The following is a 22922-nucleotide window of genomic DNA, read 5'->3' as shown; positions in this document are numbered from 1 at the left end:
AGAAATGAAGTGCAGCCAGCGTATTAGCTCTCTCTCCTCTAGGGTCACACAAATACGAGGGCCTCCCTTCCCGGTACTTGAGTGGGACCAACAGAGCTACTACCGCAGCCTACTGCCCCCATTGGTTGGACCTGCGCTCACCAGCTCTATTCAGAACTTGGCAGGAGGTGGAGGGTGGAGAGGAGAGGGGAGCTCAGTAATGAGGGGGTCTGCTGCCTTACCCTGACTACCGTGCTTCTGCTTGGTCCCACAGTTCTCTTTCTGACCCAGAGGAGAGCGCAGATCGGTGAAACCTTGAAATTCAGTGTAGCCAAAGGGCTCACGCAGGCATTACGGAAGGCTTTCCATCAGAATGACGTCTCAGCTCACGTAAGCCCCTCGCTTTTGTAATTAGACTAAGCTGTCCACATCCTCCTCTTGGGCCCAGAGTTTGTTTAGATTGTTTTCCTCCTCCCTGGGTACCGTAACCGGACTTGTCAGAAGTAGCATGTTTCTTCATTTCGGCAAACAGCTAATGTGTGGTGACTGGGGAGAAAAAGGTCAAATTTTGAGATGGAAAAATGGAAGTTAATTGCCTTATATCTGTTATTTTTTCAAGCCCAGATATACTGTTTTAAATTGTCCTATTATCCTATTGTTTAGGGAAAGTATTTAATATTGTTAGTGTAATTCTCAAGAAACTGTCCATTGCTTTTCAAACCTTTATCTTCCTCAGCATTGTAAATAATGATTTATTTCTGGACATTTAAAAATTATTGTAAATTGAGTCCAACTTTGCTTCAATAGCCAGCAGCAGACAGGGAAATAAGCATTTTTCCCCCAAGCACTTTAATGCCAAGTACTATTTAACAACTGCCAACTGATTTCCATGGCATATCCAAGCGATGGAAGCCTTGCTTTGCACTCTTTGGGATTGATGCCAAGTTTTAAAGCCCTAAATGTGATTGGCAGTTGGTGGACAACCGTTTTCACCACTTTAAAAATACTGCTCTGGCTCTTTTCCTTTGAGGCTTGTCCTGCAGCTGCATTCAGCTTCGTGGTCTCCATGACCACACCAAGGACTAGGAATGAGGTTTGGTACATAGTTTATTGGTCATTGTCAATCTCTTTTTTTGGGGGGGGGTGGGGAGGAGCAGAGGGAGAGGGAGAGAATCTCAAGCAGACTCTTAGCTGAGCATGGACTTCGACACAGGGCTCAATACCATGACCCTGAGGTCATGACCTGAGCTGAAACCAAGAGTCAGATGCTCAACGGACTGAGCCACCCAGGTGCCCCTGTCAATCCCTTTTATATAATTCTGAGAGGAAAAAAAAAAAAAAAAAGAAATGCATTTCGTGAAAAGCATCTGTGGTTTCTGTACCAGAAACTTTACTTGAAAGTTGAAAATGTGAGTATTTGTATTTGGTCATCTGACATGTAATTTTCACCAAACTTCGGTTGTTTGCAAACTACCTTCAGTGTTCACCTTTTCTGCATATCATCGCAGACCACTGTGACAATTAGTTATGAATTCATTTTTAAAAATCAGCCCATTTTTAAAAACTTTTGAAAGGATGTTTGATAGTACTGCCATGAGTGGAAATCAGGATCATTTGCCACAAATAAAAGGTAATCATAAAAATGAGAATAATGGTAATGACTTGGTAAATTCAAGCTAAATATTGTTGCTTGAGGAAGGCTCTAAAGCTGATGTCCCTGGGGTCTTTTTGTTTAAAAATATGATTAGCGAGCATTAGAGAGGTACTAAAAATAAAAATAATCCCCAAACTGAGACTTGCTCCTGAACGTCATTAGGATTGGAGTGGGAGTCACTTTCTTAGCCACTTTCTTAATCACTTTCTCTTAAATAAAGAAATAAATCTTTTTAAAAAAAACACTAAGAAAGCAAAATAAAATAAGAATAAAATCTAAAGCCTCAAAATCTTCCAGTTGGGTCAGAAAGAAGTCAGTGCATCAGTGTCTCTTAAGACTCAGTTTTAAGAGAGACTCTCCATGGCTCATCCCCATCCCCACCTCAGTCTTGAACCAACTTACAAGCCAGGAATGGAGTGAAGTCTGAACAGTTCTTCTCTTAGCTTTTAGAAAGAGGAATTTACCTCATTTACTACCTAATCCCTGTCCTGAAGAAGCCCCCACTTCATCTATTATCTCTGCCTTTTAATTTTCATAAATAATGAGAGCTATAATAAAGCTGTCTTTCCCAGCATTTCATCTCTGGAAATCTCTTTTGCCTGCCATCTCCTCTCTGCCTTCTTGGGTGACCGTTGGTGCTCACAGGATTATCCTGAGGCATTTAAGGAATCAAGGAAACCCCCACAGATTTAATGCGATTCCATGGAAGTTGGAAATAAATTGTATTTTGTTGTATTCTGGTATTTTGAGACTTGCCAATCCACATATGGTTTATCGGATTATTAGAATGTTTGCTGAGTGAGAACATCTTATTCCCCAGCCCTGCTAAATAACAGTTGTGGTCCTAAGAAATACCAAGAAAAACTTAAAGTACTGTGGAAATAAACACTGAGTTCTGTGGCTCTGTTTGTTTTGTAGGTGGACATTCTGGAACATTCTCATAACGTCACTGTTGGTTATTATGCTACCAAAGGGAGGCTGGTGTACTTGCCTGCTGTAGTGATTGAAATGCTGGGTGTTTATGGGGTCAGCAACGTCACTGCAGATCTGAAGCAACATACCCCAAACTTGCAGTCGGTGGCAGTCCTTGCCTCCCCGTGGAACCCCCAGCCTGCAGGCTACTTCCAGCTGAGAACAGGCAAGTACCTCAGAAGGAAAGGATTCCTGTCCATTCCGGGATTGGGGGCTGTATCAAGAGGACACCTATTTAAACACTTCGGTGCTAGCTGCTTTATCATCTCTTAAAGTCCTGTGTGCCTTCCTCAAAGGGCCCTGCTAATCAACTGTCCCGGCTCCCTGCACAGAAACCTAACCTTCCAACCCTGGATTTATTAGAAATAGTCCTTCGCGGAAGCCTTCCTTCTCAATTTATATAATTAGTACTTTATGAGCAACAAGCACCGTATTTTTAATTTTTTTCTGTATTACCAGTGGATACTGATAAGAGCTGAGCATCCATAAAATCTATGCTTTGGAGCAGCACATTTCAGATGCCCCTGAATCAGAATCTCTGAGCTGAGGCCTTGGAATCTTCCTTTCAAGCTCTCTCGTGATTTTGATTAGGTGGTTGGCAAACCACAGGAGTGGAGAAACCATTGAAATTGAAAGATTTGATCAACTTAGTGATACAGGTCAATTGACTCCCCCCCCAAAGAAATAGAAGGCATGATCTCTCTTTGATTGTTTTTTATCATTCTTGGAGCAGGTATCTGCATAGTCCAACCAAATGATCACAAAATCTTTTCCATTAAGGGGAACCTCAGGTTTGATCATGCTTTTAATTCTTCTCTATTACAAATCATTTTAAGAGCCACTTCTAAAGGTACAACCAAACCTTGTCAGTCCTTGTTTGCCTGATTTCTCGGATATAAAATCATGCTGTTTTATAAGATGACTGCTGTGAAGTCCAAGGAACTAAGACACACAACTTTGGCAAGTGCTGATTTATTACTCTCATTCTAGTGCTGCAGTTTGTGAGCCAATCCGACAATATCCAGTCCTGCAAGTTTGCTCAGACGATGGAACAGAGACTGCAGAAGGCCTTCCAGGATGCTGAGAGGAAAGTCCTGAATACCAAAAGCAACCTGACAATTCAGGTGAGGAGGAGGGCGCTTCAACTGTGTAGTTGACAGAGGCCAAGCATAATGCGAATGTTGGCAAGAAGTGACTTGGTTTCCTGTTTCAAAGCTGCCTTGTGTAAATATAACTTTGTACTTAGGGTGGGTGACGTAGACAGGAGGAGGTGCCACTCTGGGGCCCCTGAGTCGAGTCAGTCCCAGCATTGGTGAGGATGTCTGCGGTATGGCCATGACTGTTTTGCCATAACCTGCTATGGTTTGGGATTTTGTATTTATTTTCCCATGTGAAGCTTCCTCAGGCCTTCCCAATACATTTGCTATTTTGTTTTATTTTGTATTGTTTGTTTGTTTAGAGAGAGAGAGAGCACACGCGTACACAGGCACACACGAGTAGGGGGAGGGGCAGAGGAAGAGGGAGAGAGAATCCCAAGCAGGCTCCATGCCCATTGCGGAGCCTGACGCGGGGCTCGATCTCATGACCCTGAGATCATGACCTGAGCTGAAATCAAGAGTCGGACATTTAACCGACTGAGCCCCCAATATATTTACTATTTTAAAAATTAAACTAGATATACCATATAAGATACAGTCCCATAAAAATGAATCAAATGTCTCATAAAATGAGTCAATTCTAAATAGCTAACACATCAAGATTTGCCTATCCTGTGATTTGCTTTGAGTTATTTTCTAGATACCCACATGAACAATCACCTTAGTTTAAACACACACACACACACACACACACACACACATACACACACACATATACACATTTTATTTTATTTTATTTTATTTTTTTTAAAGATTTTATTTATTTATTTGAGACGGAGAGAATGAGAGAGACAGAGAGCACATGACAGGGGGAAGGGTCAGAGGGAGAAGCAGGCTCCCTGCCGAGCAGGGAGCCCGATGCGGGACTCGATCCCGGGACTCCAGGATCATGACCTGAGCCGAAGGCAGTCGCTTAACCAACTGAGCCACCCAGGCGCCCCACATATACACATTTTATATTTGGGGCTCACTATATGCCAGGACTGTGCTAGGTGTTGTAGAAATATTTTGCTACATAATACTCAAGACATCCTTCTGAAGTATTATTATCACCATTTCAAAAACGGAACTAGGAGTCTAAGAAACTTCCAGAAAGTCACACGGTTGGTAAAGAAGGAAACAAGGACTTGAGTCAAAGCCCATAATCTTATACACTATGCTATACTATGGAACTTTTGGCAAACACATGAATTTTTCCTGGGAAAATCCCACTCCTGGTATACTATATTTCAGTTTCCTGACTTACAGTAGACGTGCCACCAAAAGCTTTTCTCAGACCCACTTTTTTGCAATTATATAACTAACATCCCACTAAAGACAGATGCTTTTTCTTTTAAGTAAGCTCCACACCCAGCATGGAGCCCAGTGTAGGGCTTAAACGTGACCCTGAGATCAACACCTGAGCTGAGATCAAAAGTCCGACACTCAATTGACTGAGCCACCCAGGCGCCCCAAGACAGATGCTTTTTAATGATATTCATCCAAATTTCTCTGATTAACTGTACAACCCAATGTCTCTGTTTTTACCAAACTAAATCCTTTGCAATTAAACCCAGTGGTTTTGAAATTGACATTTAGCATAAGTGAATTATCAGCAAAGCCAATATGATGTAGAAAGCATACAATTTAATTTGAACGAGCAGCTTTCCTTTTCTAGATTTATCCAAAGTCTATATGGAAGTATCTCATTATGATTCGGTTCATATTAGATTAAGATCTAAAAATGTGTCACAAACATAAGATTTATGTAAGAAGTATGACTCAGCTCCCTGTGGGAGATCGTTTTCTTTCTGATTGGATTTGTGATCCTCACAGGTGCATGATTCTAGTTAGGGCTTGGCGGCAGAGCATACTCTGATTGTTTTCAGGAAGCACAGTCCCATTGAGCACCTGCTGTTTATCAGGCACTGGGAGAGACACCAAGATAAATAAGCTGCCTTTGGCCTTAAGAAGACACTCTGTGTTGGGGCGCCTGGGTGGCTCAGTCGTTAAGCGTCTGCCTTCGGCTCGGGTCGTGATCCCAGGGTCCTGGGATCAAGCCCCACATCAGGCTCCCTGCTCTGTGGGAAGCCTGCTTCTCCCTCTCCCACTCCCCCTGCTTGTGTTCCCTCTCTCGCTGTGTCTCTCTCTGTCAAATAAATAAAATCTTAAAAAAAAAAAAAAAGAAGAAGACACTCTGTGTTATATGATAGTCGTGGGCCATGCGATGAAACTTTGTAAAGTAAGTAACAAAGTTTCCTTGGAAAAGACAATAACAATTTGAAAATTGCATCTAAATAGATTTTAGATGCTCTTGAACATTTCAGCAGGTCTTGAAATGAATGGATAATTGGGCGAATTGTTTCATTAACCCTGTTTTGCTTTTTGCCATGGCTGACAGGAAGCGCAGAACCCATTTGTTGCCTGGAGTTTGGAACCCTCTAGGTCCCTATATCATGCATATATGTAGCTACATGCTAACCATCCCCCTGGGCTTGTTGCAGGACCTGGTTTTGTAATTAATAACTTTCCATTTAATGTATTAAGTATAATTTGCGGGGCACCTTGGATTCTTTCTGGACCACATAAATATTTAATTTGTTCAGAAAGTCATTGAAAAAGCAACTTTTTTTTAAACTTATATAGCATTGGTATTAGGGGCTAGATTGCAGTAGACTCAATTAGGACCTTTTTGGTTGTGAATGACAGAATCCAAGCACAAGACTTAAGCAAAAAGAAGTAATTGGCTCCTATAACTGAAAGGTTCACAGCATATTTCCTTCAGGCCCAGTTTGGTTCAGGTGCTTATATGATTTCTTCGAGAAGTTCTCTCTTTGTCTCTTGGCCTTGCCTGGGCTGGTATCATCTTCAGGCCCAGGGATGGTCTCATCCTTATTGCTCACAGTCTTATGGAACCAAAGTGCCTTTTTTGGTGGCCTTCCAGTAAAAATCCTGGGATTAACTCTCATTGGACCCACTTGGACTATGTGCCCATTTCTGAAGCAGTAACTGTGGCCAAGGAGATATAATGTCCCAATCAACTAGGCCTGACTATCCCCACTCCTAGAACTTAGGGAAGCCCCACCCAAACAAAGCCCATGAACCCAGGTGGAGAGAAGAGGTGTTTCCCCGAGGAAATCTCCTTCATAGAAAAAAGGAGAATGGATGTTGGGTAGGCAAAACAATAGCCTTCCATTCTGCCAGCCTCTTTTAGGTCTAATTAGCTAAATGAATTATGGCATGAGTGAGTGGGAAGTAAGAGAATGTCAGAAGCCACAGGAGACTAAGAGTAAAGGGGTAGTGGGAAAGTGCCCCCTGTAGGGGCTGCTTCTACTGGGGATAGGACATGACTTTCAGGGAACACTGAAATGACCTGGGTCTCAGGCCTGTGAATGTCTTATTGATGAAGCTAGTGTTAAGTAGCCACCAAGATTGGTCACACTTTTCTTAGCTATAAAAAAAAAATGAGAATACTAAAGAAGACCAAAAAAAAAAAAAAAAAGATTATCTGTGCTCATGAGTTGGAAGACTTGATTTTGTTAAGACGTCAGTACTGCCAAGAGCGATCTACAGATTCTGTGCAATCCCTATCAAAATCTCAGTGATTTTTTTTTGCAGAGATAGAAAAATGCATCCTAGAATTCATATGGAATCTCAAAGAACCATGAATAGCCAAAACAGTCTTGAAAAAGAAAAGCATAGTTGGAGGTTTCATGCTTTCTGATTTCAAAACTTACTACAGAGCTACAATAATCAGAACCCTGTGGTACTGGCATAAAGACAGACATATAGACGAATGAAACAGAAGAGAGAACGCAACAGTAAATCTTTGCATATATGGTCAAATGATTTTTGACAAGGGTGCCAAGACCACTGAGTGGGGAAAAGACAGTCTTTTCAACCAATGGTATTGGAAAACTGGATATCCACAAACAAAAGAATGAAATTGGACCCTTATCTGACACCATATACAAAAATTAACTTCAAAGTGAATCAAAGACCTAAACCTGAGAGCCAGAACTAGAAGACTCTTAGAAGAAAATAGAGGAGAAAATTTCATGGTATTGAATTTGGCTATGATTTCCTGGAAATGACACCAAAAGTATAGGCAACAAAAGAAGACGTAGATAGGGCGCCTGGGTGGCTCAGTCGGTTAAGCGTCTGCCTTCGGCTCAGGTCATGATCCTGGAGTCCCGGGATCGAGTCCCGCATCGGGCTCCCTGCTCGGCAGGGAGTCTGCTTCTCCCTCTGACCCTCCCCCCTTTCATGTGCTCTCTCTCATTCTCTTTCTCTCAAATAAATAAATAAAATCTTAAAAAAAAAAAAAAAAAAAAGAAGACATAGATAAATTGGACTTCACCAAAATTAAACACTTCTGTGGATCAAAAGACACAACTGATGATCAAAAGGCAACCTACAGAACAGGAGAAAATATTTGACGATCATATATTGGATAGGGGGTTAACATCTAGAATATATAAAGAACCCGTACAACTTAAAAACATAATAACAACCCCATAAAGAAATGAGCAAAGAGCTTGAATAGACATTTCTCCAAAGAAGATCTACAGATGATCAATAAGCACATGAAAAAGAGGCTCGATAGGACTCATCATGAAATGCAAATCAAAACCATGAGAAAGCACTTCGCATCTGTTAGGATGGCTATTATTTAAAAAAGAGAATAACAAGTGTTGGTAAGAATGTGGACGAACTGGAACCCTATATGCTGCTGGTGAGCTCAAATGTTGTAGCTCTGTGGAAAACGGTATAGTGGTTCCTTAAAAAATTAAACATCTAGCAATTCTGCTTCTGGGTATATACCCAAAAGAATCGAAAGCAGGAACTTGAACAGGTATTTGTACACCCACGTTCACAGCGGCATCATTCACATTAGCCAAAAGGTGGAAGCAAACCCAGTGTCCATCCACAGATGAATGGCTAAGAAATGTGGTATATACATACAGTGGACTGTTCTTCATCTTTAAAAAGGAAGGAAATGCTGACGCATGCTACAACATGGACGAACCTGGGGGACATTATGCGGAGCGAAATAAGCCAGTCACAAAGGGACAAATACTATAGGATTCCACTTATAAAAGGTGTTTAATTTTGTCAAATTAATAGAGACACACAGTAGAATGGTGGCTTTTAGGGGTTGGGGAGAGGAAGAAATGGAGAGTTGTTTAATAGGTACGGAGTTTCAGTTTGGGAAGATGAAAAAGTTCTGGAAATTGGTGGTGATGATAGCACAGCACTGTGAATGTGCTTAATGCCAATGAGCTTTATACTTAAAATGGTTCGCGGGATAAAATTTATGTGTATTTTGCTACAATTTTTTTTAAAAAGTTACAATTTACCTGATCAAATGTAGTATGCGTAGAGGTATCCATACTGCAAGTTCTGTAGGCTTCTTTGGGAACCAGTGAGATTTCGTTTTGTTGAAAAGCAAAAAATAGAATGTTCACGCTAGAGATAATGGTTGAAAAGTTATCTTAGTTATTATTTTTTTTAGGTGGCAGTACGGAGAGGTCTTTTGGATTGTTCAGAAAGAAGCACCTTTCTTTTCGGTACCCTGGGAAAGAGGCATGAATACCTGTGGTTCAACCATATTCCCAAAATACTTTCAGAGAGGAGAGCAAGAGTTGACTAGAAGAGTTGACTCGGTGTATCATAAATCTCTGTGGTAGAGAATTAAATAGCAACTTCCACTTATGGGGAAAAGTGGGAAATAATGTGAAGAAGCTATTCTTGACAGTCTTCTTAAAAATAACATTTCAAAGGAAAGTTGCAGGGATATTTATGTCTGAACGTGTACAGGTCTGGGAAAAACAGGATTTCAGTCAGCTCCCTATAGGAAGAGAGGGCACACTCAGATGAAGGTAATTTGAAGAAAGTCTAATAAAAGGGGCCCTTTGCAGCAGTGTGGGCAGACTCTAGGGAAACCACAGGGCGAGTACAGTACCCGAGGCTGTAAGTCTTGGGGCCTGCTAGGGCCAGGGGACGGAACAGTTATGGGAAGCCAGCGGTCGCTCCCACACACACACCAACTCTCGGACCTCCCTCTCCTCCCACTCTCCCACATCCTCCCGAGATCCTTTTAGCTGGAGCTGGAGGGAAAGGAGCCCGCTGAGGTGGTCAAGGGGCTGCCTCTGGGGATGTGGAACCAAATGAGGGTGGGTGGGTGGCAGGTGAATCTGGAAGGGGGAGGTGCAGACGCCAAGACAGAGGCCCACACTGTCTCACCCAATTGAATGACTTCCTGCTGCATCTGTTCTTCACATCTCATCTGTGGGCTATTTTTGCCCATACACTGACCCAGAAAACCGCATTTTCCAGTGACTAAAAAACTATTTCCTTCTGTGGTTACATTCTCGAATTTTGACTTCGACAAAATTCGAGAAGAAAACCACACCATCTCATAGTAATATTTACATGTTCTGTATTGAATTTAATAGGTCACAGGAAATGTAATCACTCTCTGAAGAGGCTATTTTATATTTCTGAATTCCTTTTGGAATCAGGTTTAATCACTCTGTTCCCTAAGCATGGTGATCAGCTGGGTAGGAACTAAAAGATTCCCCCAGAATTTAACTCAGGCTTTCTCTGAGCAGTTGAGCCCTCATAGATGTAACATTTCGATGCTTGATTTTGTATTTTCAGAACCATAAAAGTAACCTGAGGCTATTTAGCCCCTGGAAAAGAAACACACACCTGTTAGAAACCTGAAGTCAGACTGCCTGGGTTCGAATCCTGGCTACGTCACTTATTATCTGTGTGATCGTGGGCAAGTCTCTTGATCATTCTGGGCCTCAGTTTCCTCCTCTGTAAAATGGAGTCCTAACTGGATACACCTCACAGGGCTGTGGTGAGGATTGAATGAGACCACGCGCCCTGAGCACGATAACCAGCACGCAGTCAACAATCCATAAATGACGAGTGTTGTTATTCTTGTCTCTTCCTTGCTCTTTTTCATCTCCCTTTCATTTCTCCCCTCAACTTCTGCTTAAACTTCTCCCACGGCCTCCATGAAACAGACCCTCATCTTACGTGGCATGTCTCCCTCCCCTTTCCTCCTGTGTCGATTCAGATTGTGAGCACATCCAATGCCTCCCAGACAGTCACCTTGGTGTACGTGGTGGGCAATCGGAGCTCCTTCCTCAACGGCACGGTCGCCAGCAGCCTCCTCCGCCAGCTCTCGGCTGAGCTGGTTGGGTTCTACCTCACCTACCCGCCGCTCACCATCGCCGAACGTGAGTATGTCCACACCCCACGGGGACGCTGCCTTTCCCCCACTACCCCCGGGGGTCCTTTCTCCATTTAACGAACACCTATTGTGCTGGGCACATAAAACTCTTTTATCATAAAATAACTGGAATTGGTGATAAACCGGGATTGAATTGATGACAAGTTTATTGCACATTGGAAGTAAGCACTCGCTAGGCGCCTTTACCCTTCATATATCTTATGTCACCGAATCCTCACAAAGCACCCTATAAGGTAGTACAGAATGAGCCCCACTTCACAAAGGAGAAAACTGAAGTTCCAAGAGGTTCACAAGATGCTCACTCGTACATAACTAACGAGACATGGAACCTGGGGTTTGAACCCAAGCAGTCTGCCTTTGAACTTACAGTAATTGCCCCATAGGGCGTCTGTCCTTGTGGCAATCTGGGTTGTGATGGTTTCTCCCACTTCTGCCATCAGCAAATGTTCCTGGCCTTCGGCCCTTGCCTTGGCTATAAACATCATAATGCAACTCATTTGCAATCAGCATCGTGGCTTCACTGGATGAAGACCCCATAGTCAGCCCTGTGGCCTGCCTTCCTCTGATGCTTCAGTTACATAATCCTCATTACCATGCAGCAGGCATAGACTCGGAAGACAATGCAGCCTACATTTTGTACCCAAACGCTTACTTGGCAGCCAAAGGAAGTCAAGATTTGTGCTGTTAAATTTAATTGTTAATACGTTTCTCGGGGCACCTGGATGGCTTAATCGTTAAGTGTCTGCCTTTGGCTCAGGTCGTGATCCCAGGGTCCTGGGATCGAACCCCGCATCGGGCTCCCTGCTCAGTGGGAAGCCTGCTTCTCCCTCTGCCTGCCGCTCCCCCTGCTTGTGATCCCTCTCTCACTGTGTCTCTCTTTGTGTCAAATAAATAAATAAAATCTTTAAAAAAAATACATTTCTCAAGGTCACTGGTCAAGGTTTTTTTTTTTTAAACACATGTTAGCACGATTGCTTCTATTTCCTTCTGTGGTTACATTTGATCCTGTAAATAAATAAAATTATGTGTGTGGATGTACCTAGCACACAGTAGCTACTAAGAAATTTTTTTTGAATGTTTAATGGCAGGTTTTTGTGAATTTCCATGTAGTAAGGAAAGATGACTCTGTATTTTATGGAAAAGATGATCTCATGAAAGATGGCATTCATTATGTCACATGACAGCATGTGAAGAATTTATTTTCTTTCCTCTTGATATTCTTTTTTTTTTAAAGATTTTATTTATTTATTTGACAGAGAGTTAGAGAGAGAGCACAAGTAGGCAGAGTGGCAGGCAGAGGGAGAGGGAGAAGCAGGCTCTCCGCTGAGCAGGGAGCCGGACGTGGGGCTCGATCCCAGGACCCCAGGATCATGACCTGAGCCGAAGGCAGCCCTTAACCCAGTGAGCCACCCAGGCATCCCTCCTCTTGATAGTCTAATAATTACAACTAAGATTTATTGAGCACTTACTATATGCCAGGCACTGCGCTAAACCCTTTCCATGAATTAACTCTTATGGTCACTATATCTGCAGACATACGGGACCGTTTGTCACAAACATTTGGCTAATAATACACTTAGTCCTTGAAAAATCCATTCAAGAGATGATCATTCCTAAAAACATTAGTGATGGTTGGGTAATTTTCACAAAGAAAGCTGTGAGTCTTGAGAATGAAGACATTCCACTTAAGAAGCTTTTGATGGAAAAAAGTAGAAAGAGCAGAAATTCACAAACCCTAGAAAACTCTTCATCTGAAAGTTAGCCCTTTCCTGAGTATTTTACTTTTCAGAACAGCAAGATAGTTTTGGCCTGTATGTCCTGGAGTTCCCCGAGAATGTTAAAGCCGAATTTAGATGTTTGATACTTTGTCACCTATGTGTCCATTTTCCTTAATAATATTTGCATTTAAAACCCGTGAAAGTAATTTGGTGTGTTTCTTATTTGTTTTAGCGCTGGAATATCCCAACCTTGATATATCAGAAACAACTAGAGACTATTGGGTAATTACAGGTAATCTCTTATTTTACTCCTTTTTTCCCCCTATCAGGTTGGTTTGTTCTTTTAAAACTGCGTGTCAAAAGAAGACCCAAAAACTAAAAAATATTTATAATTATAATAATTAAAACTGCATGCCATTCAGTGATAATATCAGCATCTTTTCCTTGGTCCTGTCTTATAAGTCAGGGAGTTACTTCCATAGGACCAGAAGTGGGTAAAGTAAGCTAAGAAAAGATACCACTGAAGGTGAATCTTAGATAACCATTCAAAACAGCAAACTGTAAAGTCCACTGGCCTCCTCTTTGCAAACCGTAGACCAATCAGAAGGTATGGCGGTAACCTGTGGACGTCCATGGGAATGGTTGTTTATTTAAAGATGGTAAGCCTTTCCGCACTGCCCTACAAAACCCCAGTGAAAGGCAGAAGAATGCTGGGCATGCACTTTTCTCTCTCCCCTGGCACATGCCCCACACCTACACTAATCCTGGTAGAGCCCAGGCGTGTCCTGACAGTGAGGGCGGATGGAAGTAGAAGGGTGTTTGGGTGACATTTTCTTTTTTTCCTTGACATTTCCCAGCTGAGCTTTATGAAACAGCAAAAGAAAGTTCTTGTTTGTGTTTTTCCAAAGCCAGACAGTTGCTCTGGAAATCTTACAGAAGCAAGGGTTGTGAGCAAAGAGAGAAGACAGATGTTTGTGGGAGAAGTGACCAGCCCAGCTGTCTGTGGAGGGGGGCAGGGGAGGGTATTAGCTTGGTGGGGCTGCCATAACAAAGTACCTCAGACTTTTGGGGCTTCAGCAGCAGGAGTTTATTTTCTCATAATTCTAGAGGCTGGAGGTCTGACATCAAAGTGTCAGCAAGGTTGATTTCTTCTGAGGCCTCTCTCCTTGGCTTGTAGATGACCATCTTTCCTTTATGTCTTCCCTCTGTGTGTGTGTGTGTGTGTGTGTCCCCTTCTCTTCTTATAAGGACACCCAGCATGTTGGATTAGGGCCCACCCGTTATGACCTTATTTTGCCCTAATCACCTCTTTTAGGGCTTCGTCTCCAAATACAGTCCCATTCTGAGGTACAGGGTGGGGGGGTTAGGACTTGAACATATGAATTTTGGGAGGACACAATTCAGAGCATAACAAAGAGGGAGGAAGATCCTACAAGTCATGGAGGATGTGCCTGGGCAAGCCTGTCTGCAACCTCCCTGCCTTCATCCCTGCCCCATCCCCTCCCTCACATGCTGTCCCGAACAAGCAGTAGCTAGGCTAGGCTATTGCCTAGAGTCCTAACAAAGGAGCACACACCTCCTGCTCAAGGAGGCCTGCTCAAAACCTCTGAAATTGCAGAAAATCGCATTTCTTTCTCCCCCACAGAGCCATGATTATGCAGAGATTATTTTACCTGCTAAGAAGGCAAACTAAAGAAATTTTAAAAGGAAAAAGGGGCGCCTGGGTGGCTTAGTCGGTTAAGCATCCAACACTTGGTTTTGGCTCAGGTCATGATCTCAGAGTTGTGAGATCAAGTCCTGCATCGACCTCTGGGCTGGGATGGAGTCTGCTTGAGATTCTCTCTCTCCCTCTGCCTCTACTTCTCACCCCACCAAGCCCCCTGGTGCTCTGTCTCTAAAAAAAACCAAACAAACCAGAGTTTATGCCCAGGAGGGAGATGCATTTTTGAACCAGCAGGTTATGTAACACTTCCAGAATCACGTTTCCTCCACCAGGAATGCTGCTTTTTAACCTGCAGATGTCTCTCCTATTAACTGTAAGTTTTACATTAAATGGTAACACATCTGCCCTTAAACACAGGCTGTCCTTGACAACCTCCTTCTGTACCTGGTTCTTGCCCTGACTCTGTTTTAGTGACATAACCGTCACAAAATCATGCTAAGACGTCACCCCCTGCCCACCCGCTGATGGACCCTCATTTGCTTATGTTGTTGCTGTTACTGCTGCTGGTAATCAGAGTAAACGGTGGCCCCGTCATGGGGTTTGGGGCTAGTTGCCTCAGTGCCAGCGGAAGGGGCGAGAACCAGTCTCAGCATGATCCTCCTTCCTTCCCTTTCGCTCGGGACCCACTTTCTACACTCACGTGCAGCCACCACCAGCCTTTGGCCATCATTTACAGAAGGGGTAGGAGATTGGGACCTGAGATGAAGATAGCTTTGTTCATCTGGCTCAGAGGCACAGCTCCTTGAAACCCCTCTACCCTTCGTTCCCAAATATCCTACATGAGTACTCTGTCTTCTGCTCATTGCCAACCACTCAGTGGATGGGAAGCAACTTTCCTTTCTGTTGTTGGTATTATGAAACCCTAACATATTTCCACCTGCTTTCCCACTAAACTTACGTTAAATCTATTTTGAGGCGCCTGGGTGGCTCAGTCAGGTAAGCATCCGACTCTTGGTTTTGGCTCAGGTCATGATCTCAGGGTCATAAGATCAAACCCCGCATCCGGCTCCATGCTCAGCATGGAGTCTGGTTGGGATTCTCTGCCTCTCATTTTGCCCTTCCCCCGCTCATGCACGCACGCGTGCTCTCTCTCTCAAACAAATAAATAAAATCTTTTAAAAAAATATGTTTTTGCACTCTATAGACTTCTCCCCTCCCTGGTGGAAAAACAGTGGCTTAGTTAGGGTGCTTCGTGCAGCCCCCTCTGCTGTCTCTGGATCCCGTGGTCAGGGTTGTATAGATGGGGCAGGATGGAGACTCACAGACACAATATTGCTGCCTCACAGAGGTCAGAGTTCATCTTAGGTTTATCCAGTTGTCTTTATTGCATCACCAGCATCAGAATATCCCAGACCCAGCAGTCTCAGGATTTCTTCTGGTCTCAGCCCAGCTGCTGCTAACCTAATATGTCCTTGAGCAGGTCACTCAGGTCCTCTGGGTGTCATGCTGTCACCTGTGGAAGGAGAAGATAGTTGCTGAGAAGATAGGCTCTGAAGGTATGGGATTCAACCACACACGAAACAATTCAGCTTCAATATAGGAAGCTGAACCAGGCCGAGCTGATTGTTGGAATTTTAGAGTCCAGTGCAGTTGTAAATAAAGAAGGACTAAGAGACGAGTGATGTAACAGCCACTAAACCTTCTGGAGAGCTCCTATAAACACAGCGGGGGACTTGCCCGCCTCCTGTAAGCTGAGTCAGTGGTGGCTAAGGGTGGGTGGCCAGGGCCCTGGCTGACGGGCCGAAGGGCTACTGTCCTCCTGGGCACCTGGGCCAGCATCCAAGCTCCCCTCCTGCTTCTGGGCTGCTCTGAGAGATGCACGCCCCTTTCTAGTCCCTTCTAGGTGGGCAGAGAGGGCTGGGGAGCCTGGGGCCCGCTGCACTTCTCAGGGGAAAGGAAACGGGCCACCATCCTGGAACACAGTTATTTCTTCCTCTGGGAAAAATGTGTCTAACCAAGAAGGGGCACATTTGAGCAACCACATCAGCTGGCATTTACGGGCACCCTCTCAGGTGCCTGGCAGCACTCTGCTCAAAGCATTTTTTTTTTTTATAAAAGTGTCTGTTCTCCACCATGACACAATCAGAAGTAGATTATAATCCCTGTGTTTTCAGACGACGAACCAGGGTCCAGAGGAACTAAGCGACTTGCCCAAGTGTACTCAGTAAGGGGGAGCCAGGATGTAAAGCCAGAGCCCTGGCTCCAACCCCCAGTTCTTCTCCAGCTGCCTGCGGGGGGTCGGGGGGCACATTCTCTTTGCAGACAGAGTGGTGAGGCGTGTGGGAACTGTCCGGCTGTAGGTTCCGTGTAGCTCTGTGAGAGGTTCCCATGGCCTCCTGCACCTCCCTGAAGGCTGTGGTTTGGTTTGGTTTTTGTTTTCCCTCAATTTAAAAAATTGGGGTAAAATACACATAACATGCAATTTACTATTCTAACCATGTATAAATGTACAATTCAGTGGTATTAAGTACATTCACAGTGCTGTGTAGCCGTCACCACTCCCTATTTTTGGAACTTTTTCATCACCTGGGGGCTTTGACTGTCCCTTTCTTTGATGTCTGCCCTTGAGTCATTGCTGGGATCCCCTTAGAGTAACCCATGATGGTGCGCTCTGACTGTCCTGTGTCCCCACTCTGACTCTTGTCTGGTAGTCAGGAGAGGCCAACTTAGAAGTCATCTTTCAGGGATGCTAGGTGGCTCATTTGGTGAAGCGTCTGACTCGATCTCAGCTCAAGTCTTGATCTCAGGGTTGTGAATTCAAGCCCTGCGTTGGGCTCCATGCTGGGCGTGGCTTGAGCCGATTTTAAAAAGAAAAAAAAAAGTAATCTTTCAGCAGTGGTTGTGTAGTTTTACTAGAGACGCATGTTTGAAGCAGCAAGAATGTGGCTCTCCTCTCTGGGGCCAAGAGGTAGGCTGGCCCTTCCTCAGACTGACAGCTGCGTCAAGGCGGATTCTGAGGGGCCTCTCGGGGACCTGCCACGGAGGGAACAGTGCCGACGTGTCTTATCTCCGTTTGCAGGAATTCTGCTGACAGATGAGCTGGGAGTCCCTCACAAGGGCCCTAGAAAGAGAGCCGCTTTATGCCCTCCATGGGGATTATTTGGCAGTTGTGGCTTCAAAGAAGTAATTTCGGAGACTCAACTGTGGGTTTTATTTTTCTCTTGATCGGTTTCAGCGTCATCCTCTGCATCACGCTGCTCATTCTGGCCCTGCTCAGAACACGCTCACAGTAACAACAGGCGCTTTTTCTTCGGGCTATTTCCATATCCCTGTAGATGGGTGGTACTAATGGCCCTTGGCTTGACTGTGGTGGAACAAATTCTGTTGAATGAAAAATCTTGTATTACATCCCCAGCCCATTGTAAGTTTTTGTCTCTTTAAAAAAAAAATGAAAATTTTTTTTAGCCTTTTTGACTTCAGGGCTGACTGTGTTTGGAGGCAGTGTTTGTGTGTTTGGGGTGACGTGTATTTCCCAAGGGACTTGGAGGAAGGACTGGGCTTTGGGTTTTAGATGGCAAAAGGAAGTTGCTCCCGTAGTAAGTGACCTTTTCAGTCCTAGGATGGTCCTGGTGTTCATGGCGGTCTCCTCCATGCATGCACTAGCCATTGCCTAGAGGTCCATCATTAATGCCTTACCTACCCAGATAGCCCAGGGTATAGGAGAAACCCAGCCATGGAGGAAGGCTGGAAAGAGGAGTTTCATTTACCTTCTATGCACCAAACGTTGTGCTAAGCTGCTTTATACGTCTTGTCTCATTTCAACCTTATAGCCCATGAGGAATAGACTTTCTACTCCCTTTCTACAGACAAGGCCTCGGACTCAGAAAGGGCCAATGGTTTGCCTGAAGTCCCACAGCTGGCAAGTGCCCGCCCACTCTTTTCTATTACAGTGTCCTGCTCTCGAATGGGGGAGTACCTGAGAGGCTGCGGGCCACTTAGGGGTGCGTCCTCAAGGGACCCCATAGAGGAGGGAGGGATGAGGACACTGAACAGGGTGGCTTGTCTGGGTGTGAGGAGCTGAGTTGCAGGATGGAGCTCCGATGCCTTAGCAAAGCTGCTGAGAAGGGAAGATGCGGTAAGGATAGCCCTGAGCCAGGCCTTCCGAGTGGGAACCCGTGAAGGTTCCAGTTAGTCATACCTGCAGCTGTGCTCTATTCCCATGTGTCTCTAGCAACACGTAACATCTTAAATAAGGTTTGGATTAAATACAACAGCATTAGGCACGTCACAGCTTGCAAAGGAGAGAGCCCAGGCTTTGGAGGTACGGAAGCATGGGCTCGACCTGACCGCACTGTGCCGGTTACTAGCTGCATGACCTTCAACAAGTCACATAACCTTTCAGCATCTATAACATGAGGACAGTGATTCCTAACTCCTGGGGCTGTTATGAGGGTGAAATGAGGTAAGGATGGCCAAGGCCTGACATGAGATAGGGCCCATGGCCATTCGTGGCCAGTGCAGGGCCAGGGGTGGTTGTGGTTTCTGAGTCAGTGGGCAGTCTGTCCTCTGAGCAGCCCTTCTGCGTTCTGCCTCCACAGTGCTCCAGGGCGTGGACAATTCGCTGGTGGGCCTGCACAACCAGAGCTTTGCCCGGGTCATGGAGCAGCGCTTGGCCCAGCTCTTCATGATGTCCCAGCAACAAGGCCGGCGGTTTAAACGGGCCACCACCCTGGGAAGCTACACTGTGCAGGTGGGTATGTGCCAAGCCACTGGGATCTTCTGATAAATGTGTGGGAGTGTCCTGAGACTAAGTAAACCATGCTGTGTGCAGAGGAGCATTTCATCAACACGGCTCTTAGGGTGTGGGGCTCATGGTCATGACCATCAGAATCATGGAGGAGGATGAGAGTGAGCTACTCCCCTGTCTCCCTCCTAGACTCTAAGGCTTCAGAACAAATTCTGTACACAGGCACGTATTTATTAAACAAAAGTTATTAGTAAGCAAACACAGACTGACTACTCCCCAACCTGTTCTGGAGACTGGAGGGAGTCCCAGAGCTCGGGGCCTTCAGGCCTCTCGCCACCACTCCTGTGGTTGGCAGACGCACCAATCAATTTTCCAGGGGCAGGATTCTGTGATCCTTAATTAGCCAGTTTCAACAAACAGAGCCCCCCCACGTTCGTAACGGACAGGGGACCGCACAGGGACTGAGGTGAGGGAGCTGTAGCAGACTCTACTGCCCAAACCCCCTTCCCATTTCTGTCGAATGCATCTTTATCGAAGGGCAGCTCTTGAGATGCCAGAACCCACTTGGTCCATGCCGCAGCTGGCCGCCAAGTGCCTGCGAGTTCATGAGCGGTGGGGGGTGTGCCTACGACAGCCCTCTTGCTCCCTGGCTAGGGGAATTCCGAAAACGTTTGTGTTCAGTAATTGCCAGAGCTTTCCCACGGAGTTAAGCTTTAGCTGCCTGCTGTGGTAACTAGATTAATAATGTACCTCATGCTAGTTCCCTCCCACCGCCCTGGGTCACCTCCTGTCAGTCAGTTCCTTGTGCCTCCCAGCTAAGCTACAAGCACTCAACTCAGAGTCGGCTTCAGAGGGAGCCCGACAGACACCAGGGCCATCCCAAGGCAGAGGCGCCAAGCTTCTTTAGATTCTTTATTCCATTCAAGCCAGAGTGGGAGCATCTCTAGCACATTCTAGCCAATCCACATATCTTGAATACCACTGATTTCGCCGAAGCTGAGAATGGATGGCTAATGTTTGTTATGCTAATTAGCAAAGCTCTGTGGAGCAAGGTGTCAAAGTACAGAAGCAGGGCTGGTGGCTGCCTCCAGAGTGTGAGCTTCCTAATTGGAATCTAGCAGACTGCCCCTGGAGTGTGAACTCGTGATTGGCAATTGCCACATGGAGGGTGTAACTTAACCCAAACACATATGCTTGATATCCCAGTGTCTAAGAGGAAGCGTTTTAAAGGAAATTACAGGCATTACTCTAATCTGTCTGCAGATCGTGCCCCCAGGCAATTCTGAAAGTACAAACAACCCGTTTTCTGGAACACACTTCCCTGCCTGAGTCAAGCATCATGCCCCTGAGGGAGACTCGAGGTCCTCCATTCACAGTTGGTGAATCGGGCCCCTTGTCTTATTAGATGTTGCTTTCCGTCAAAGTCTTTGTGGTCTGTGACAGCCTGGGACCAGGTAAAGACATGGTTAAGTTCTCGTGCCAGGTTATGATTTACCGTTTGTGGGGTCCACGTGAGCCCTATAAGTCACGCTTCTCCAAATAACAGGAAACCATTGAGACTCAGACAGTGAAATGGGATTTGCCTAGCTGACGGGAGAGAAAGAACGGCCCTATAATCCTGGTGTTATTTGTAAACCTAAGAAACCTAACACATTTTACATATCGAAAAGAGCCCATCAAGGTAGTCTTTCCTCATTTCTTCTGAGTACTCGATGTGCTTGGCTCCACAACCGCCTGGAAAGTCTGAGTGAAGTAAGTAGAGATTTATTTCTGCAAATCCTTACTTTATAGAGTCTGTAGATCACCTTCTCACATCACCCTTGGAGAAATCTTGGTAAGAAGAATTCGCTACGAAATTGAAATTGAAATTGAGTGAAGTTATTGAATATTTGAATGCCCATTCACCTTCTACCTGGTTGTACTAACAGTGTCCTTACCTCCTCTCCCAGAAGGGACAGGAATGACATGCCCGAATTTCCCAAATAAAATTCACTCTACATAGCTTACATCTTCCTTCCATGCAGAGGCGTTTTTGCTGGGCTCAGATAATTTTAAAAGATGAGCCACTTTCATAAATACGGAAATGTATATGTCTGGAATGTAAAGATATTTCTCTAGTGAACATATCTGAAAAATTGAGTCTGAAGAAGAAATACATATGACCAGTAAAAATTTTTTTTAAAGATTTTATGTATTTATTTGACAGAGAGAGACACAGCGAGAGAGGGAACACAAGCAGGGGGAGTGGGAGAGGGAGAAGCAGGCTTCCCGTGGAGCAGGGAGCCCGATGCAGGGCTTGATCCCAGGATGCTGGGATCATGACCTGAGCCGAAGGCAGATGCTTAAAAACTGAGCCACCCAGGGCCCCACGAGTAAACATTTTTTAAATGTGTAACTCCATTTGCCATCAAAGTAATGCAAATTTTAACCACCACAAGTTATCATTTTCACCTACCAAAGATTTATAATGGTACTATCCAGTATGGGTGAGGATGCAGTGAAATGGGCACTTTCAAACCCAGTAAATGGGTTTGAAATGACCACTGTGGAGGGCAAGTGAGCAGTTTAGACAAGAACCTCCTAGATAGTCACAAACTTACTCCTAGAAATTCATTTTGAGGAGATAGAGGTGAACACAAAGACAAGAGAACGGAGCAGTGTTTCTCAAGAGAGTGTCCAAAAAAATGGTCCTATAAGGTGCCCTGGGCCAAATGGGCTTTGTGGCCACATCAGTTTGGGCAAGGCTTCATCCTGTAGCCCCTTCTTGAAGATTCCCGAGGCCTATTGGCATACCAAAGACTCTAAAAAGACCTGCAGTAAAGAAATTCCTTAATTTTGTTCAGCATACTGGTTCGTAAATTTAAGTGCCAATAAGAACCTTATGTTTAGTAATACCTATATTTCTCCAATAATTTATTATGAACATTTTTAAGCTCACACAAAAGTGAAAAAATTATATAGCAAACACCAATAAACTCACCATCTAGGTTCTACAATTAATGGTGTGCTATGTTACTATTTTATATTCGATAACATATTCATTTCCATACCATAGATCAGTTTGGACTGTTCTAGAACCTCATATACATAAGTATATTCTCTTTTGTATAAAGCTTTTTTGACTCAATGTAGTGTTTTTAGGTTCATCATCATGTTGTGTTTTTCAGGAGTTTATTCCTTTTTATTGCTGAGTAATATCCCCTTATATGAATATACTACAGTTTGTTTACCCATTTTTCTGTTGAGAGACCCCCAGACTTTTTCCAGTTTTCAGCTATTATAAACAAAGCTGCTATGCATATTCTTCTACAAGTCTTTCTATGGCCATATATTTTCATTTCTCTTGAGTGTGTAGGAGTAGAATTGCTGGTTCCTAGGGTGGGTGTATGTTAGCTCTGTGAGAAACCGCTAGACCTTTACCCAAAGTTTACCATTTTACACTCCCACCAACCAGATGTAGAGTTCCAGTTACTCCTCATGCTCATCAACACTTGGTGTTGTCAGCCCTTATTTCAATCATTCTGCTGGGTGATAGTGGTGTCTTGCAGTTTTGCTTTTAATTTCCCCATTGAGCATTTTGTATATGCTTGTTGACTATTCAGATACCTTCCTTTGTGAGGACATACACAGACATACACAGGAGTATAAACTCAGGTAGGCTTCAAAGAACACTAATAAAAGGAAGCCACAACCCAAAGCATAAGAACATTCCCCTTACCTTACCCCAGAAGCCTTTTATGTGTCTTCTGATTATACATACTCCCTTCCTATCTATCAGAGCTGAGT

At 44.4% G+C, this 22922-nt stretch overlaps 1 protein-coding gene across 1 annotated transcript in view; it reads left to right on the top strand.

Annotated features, from left to right (window-relative positions):
• KIAA1549L (KIAA1549 like) overlaps positions 1-22922 on the top strand; it is a 263915-nt gene that overhangs the window by 152511 nt on the left and 88482 nt on the right. The window contains exons 4-9 of the mRNA XM_081799054.1: positions 254-369; positions 2552-2771; positions 3596-3729; positions 10832-10994; positions 12959-13018; positions 18988-19139. Of these exons, the coding sequence (XP_081655180.1) occupies positions 254-369; positions 2552-2771; positions 3596-3729; positions 10832-10994; positions 12959-13018; positions 18988-19139 (845 nt within the window). The remainder of the gene's footprint in view (positions 1-253; positions 370-2551; positions 2772-3595; positions 3730-10831; positions 10995-12958; positions 13019-18987; positions 19140-22922) is intronic.

Source organism: Leptonychotes weddellii, chromosome 11 (assembly GCF_054177405.1).
Source record: "Leptonychotes weddellii isolate Sample4059 chromosome 11, ASM5417740v2, whole genome shotgun sequence".
NCBI lineage: Eukaryota > Metazoa > Chordata > Mammalia > Carnivora > Phocidae > Leptonychotes > Leptonychotes weddellii.
The sequence above is the reverse complement of the archived record's forward strand: the minus strand, read 5'-3'. Positions and strand labels throughout refer to the sequence as shown.